General features: G+C 48.8%; 2 protein-coding genes across 2 annotated transcripts; one reads left to right on the forward strand and one right to left on the reverse strand.

Moving 5' to 3' along the window:
• Window positions 1–138: 138 nt before the first annotated feature.
• PPTG_11240 (hypothetical protein) lies at window positions 139–935 on the reverse strand (the record flags this gene model as incomplete). Its single annotated transcript, XM_008907555.1, has 3 exons — window positions 139–300; window positions 433–455; window positions 662–935. The coding sequence occupies 3 exons, from the start codon at window positions 933–935 to the stop codon at window positions 139–141; spliced, it is 459 nt and encodes a 152-aa protein (XP_008905803.1).
• Window positions 936–1,203: 268 nt separating this feature from the next.
• On the forward strand, window positions 1,204–1,476 carry PPTG_22936 (hypothetical protein; the record flags this gene model as incomplete). The annotated part of the gene is made up of 1 exon (XM_008907556.1): window positions 1,204–1,476. The coding sequence occupies one exon, from the start codon at window positions 1,204–1,206 to the stop codon at window positions 1,474–1,476; it is 273 nt and encodes a 90-aa protein (XP_008905804.1).
• Window positions 1,477–2,761: the final 1,285 nt, after the last annotated feature.

The raw sequence follows: 2,761 nt of genomic DNA on the forward strand, positions 1-2,761 counted from the left end.
TCTTCACCGACGCTAACTGTGATCTAGAGTTCCGCTGTGACATCGGTGGGCTGCAGCGCCTCTGCGTTCTGCTCCAAGTGCCTGCTGTGGTCATCACAGCGCACAGGGACCGGGTTATGGCTATAGAAGCTCTCTGCATCATGCTACGACGGCTCGCGTATCCTCAACGCTTAGACCCTCCAGCGGCTTCATCAGCCACGCCGCGTCCTTCTGCTTGCCCTTGCACCATTCTTGTCTTCGTTTACGCGGAATGTAAAATGCTGAGACAGAACTAAAGCACCGGCCTGGGAGAGGCGGCGTCTGCGATTTAAGGGCGAGGCCACAAGCTCTCTTGAGCGCACTGCAGCACATGGCAATAATGTCTCTACTGGCGACAAACAGAAAGGTTAGTGGACAAGCGAAATTCCTCCGATAGTTGGTTCGATGACTTACCATCTGATTGTGAATGGACTTGCCTGCGAAATCATAAGACAACTGGTCCACTCAGCTCCGACGAGAGCTGCTCCGCATCTGACTGGAACAGGAATTTCCGGCTTGCGAAACCTCTCTATTGGCTATGCTGCCGGGATCAGTATCAAAAACGATCTATAGCGTGCTTGGTACAAGCGTTGTGTGTGGGCAAAACCAAACACGCCAGGCTCTCTCGAACTCTCCAGCATACCTGGGGAGCAACTAGAAGCAGGTAAATCGTGTTGTGACCGTCCGTCCGGGTCGCGGAAAGCGCAAGACGAATTCAACGGGAGCCCAGACGGCGAATCAAGAGCATTTGCGTCCTGGAAATGTGCACGTTCGCCGCCAGTGGACACGCCGCTTGCCAAACTTGCAGACGAGAACCATCCCCCAGAGCACACAGCTGGACCTGCAGCAATAGCGGAGAAACCTACATCAAGCAGCTGTACTGCGGCCCAAGGAGAAAAACCCTGACGAGCTACCATGTATACATCCGCAGCCGGGTGGTATTCGAATTGCAGGACACCGATTTCATACCCCTGCCCAAGTGGCAACTACTCATGGTAATAGAAATGAATGCGCTCCCCGGCAGGACCAACCATTGGTGATCATGATTCGAGCGCAACCTGCAACTGCTCAGACATTGTTGGTGGTATTGTCTGCGGTTTCGGTGCCACTGCATTCTCACGCTGCGATGTACCAAGGACAACAAGCGGCGCCGTCTGGATTCCTGCAAACGTAGAATGTGGCCCAATGTCGAACAAGCGTGGGATTGATGATCAAGCGGGGTTTTCGTGCGCGCCTCAGGGCCCACAGCTCCTAGTACCAGCGTCGCAGGGGCTGTCAAATACTAAAGCAGTTCTGGTGCCATCCCCAACCGTTCATCCGCAAGAAACAACTACGGAGAGAAACTACATGATTCTAACGCCACTAACCACTGCCACATCGACAGGAAACCTGCTGTCAAGCTCTCCGGCTGCTGCATTTAATGCATGGACCAGTGGTGACTGTGCTCAAGAGCTCTGAGTCCAACGCCGACATTGTCGTCTTTTCGTTCTAGTTTTTGCTGACACATGTAATCACTCCGTTCTGCAGCATTATGAGCTATTTTAGCTACAGTAGTGCTGCACTTCCTAGAGAATCATCGCATTTCAATTTTGGTTATTTTTGCTTAATAATGCTGTGGGGTTCGTACATGCGTACATCTTAGTATTGAAGTAGTCAATGATATCTCTAACCTTTGTTTGCTGATTACTTTGGTTGGTATAGTTAAATCCTTGATATCACAAAAGCGTTAACCGTACTTTATGAAAATACAACACAGCCGTATTATCAGCCACAACGTTAAAAGCACCACATACTATCAGAGCGAAGAGATCGCTCCCAGAATTGTGTGCGCCCAATTTCAAGGGGCGGGTTGGCGTTGATCGTGGGGTGTGTGTTCCGGGTCTGGTCGGTAAAATCTTTAAGTCAGTGGTGATTACGGTCGAGATCACGAAACTGACAGGAGAGTCAGGTTATCACCGCGTGAAACACAAGCCAATTAAAACGACCTCATGACAAACATCAATCTTTGTAAGAATCGTAATTTTATGCAACACACATGCAACGGCACTCCGCTCACGACAGCAGGAAAAACAAGCACGAATTACTGACATGACGATGGAGGTGGCACGCACCGTCCAGTTTGATGACGCCGATTACCAAGACCAAGGGTAGTCTTTGGATTGCTCCTGGTCATTCCAAACGCAACACTAACAATTTTCTTGGCTGCTTACTGTAATTAAATAAATCGTTGAAATTTCAAAAAAAAAATATCGATAGATTAAAGGTGACACTATTTAAAACATGTCCATCCGACGTCTTTTTATCGATTAGACCACCAAAGCAGGTGCTAATGCTCGGCAAGTTCCCCTCACCACCCAATTGCAACCCTCGTTGTTCATGCGTTTTCGCTCTTTGATAATTAGAGGCACGTGTTTCGAGATATGTATCGAGATATCCAAGCGAGCCCAGATCCTGTCCAGCGTAATGTATTTCGCGAGGTAGATCAAAGCTGTGGAGTGTTAATAGTGAAGATTACTGTCTAAAAATTCCCGTTACCGACCATTACATTCACTTTCATGCTACTACTTCTTGCAAATTAACGGTTCGAGCGACTCTTCGGTGGGTGCGACTAGCAGTTGAACGCTCGGCGGAGACCTGAGAAGGCACAAGGACAGTTGAGGTAACTGTTGGCACGTGTAGCGATCCATAACGGACCATAGTTCACTTGATATTTGTATACAAGATTAGGATTGCATATTAGGAA

This window comes from Phytophthora parasitica (assembly GCF_000247585.1).
Source record: "Phytophthora parasitica INRA-310 unplaced genomic scaffold supercont2.26, whole genome shotgun sequence".
In the NCBI taxonomy this organism is placed as follows: Eukaryota; Oomycota; class Peronosporomycetes; order Peronosporales; family Peronosporaceae; genus Phytophthora; species Phytophthora nicotianae.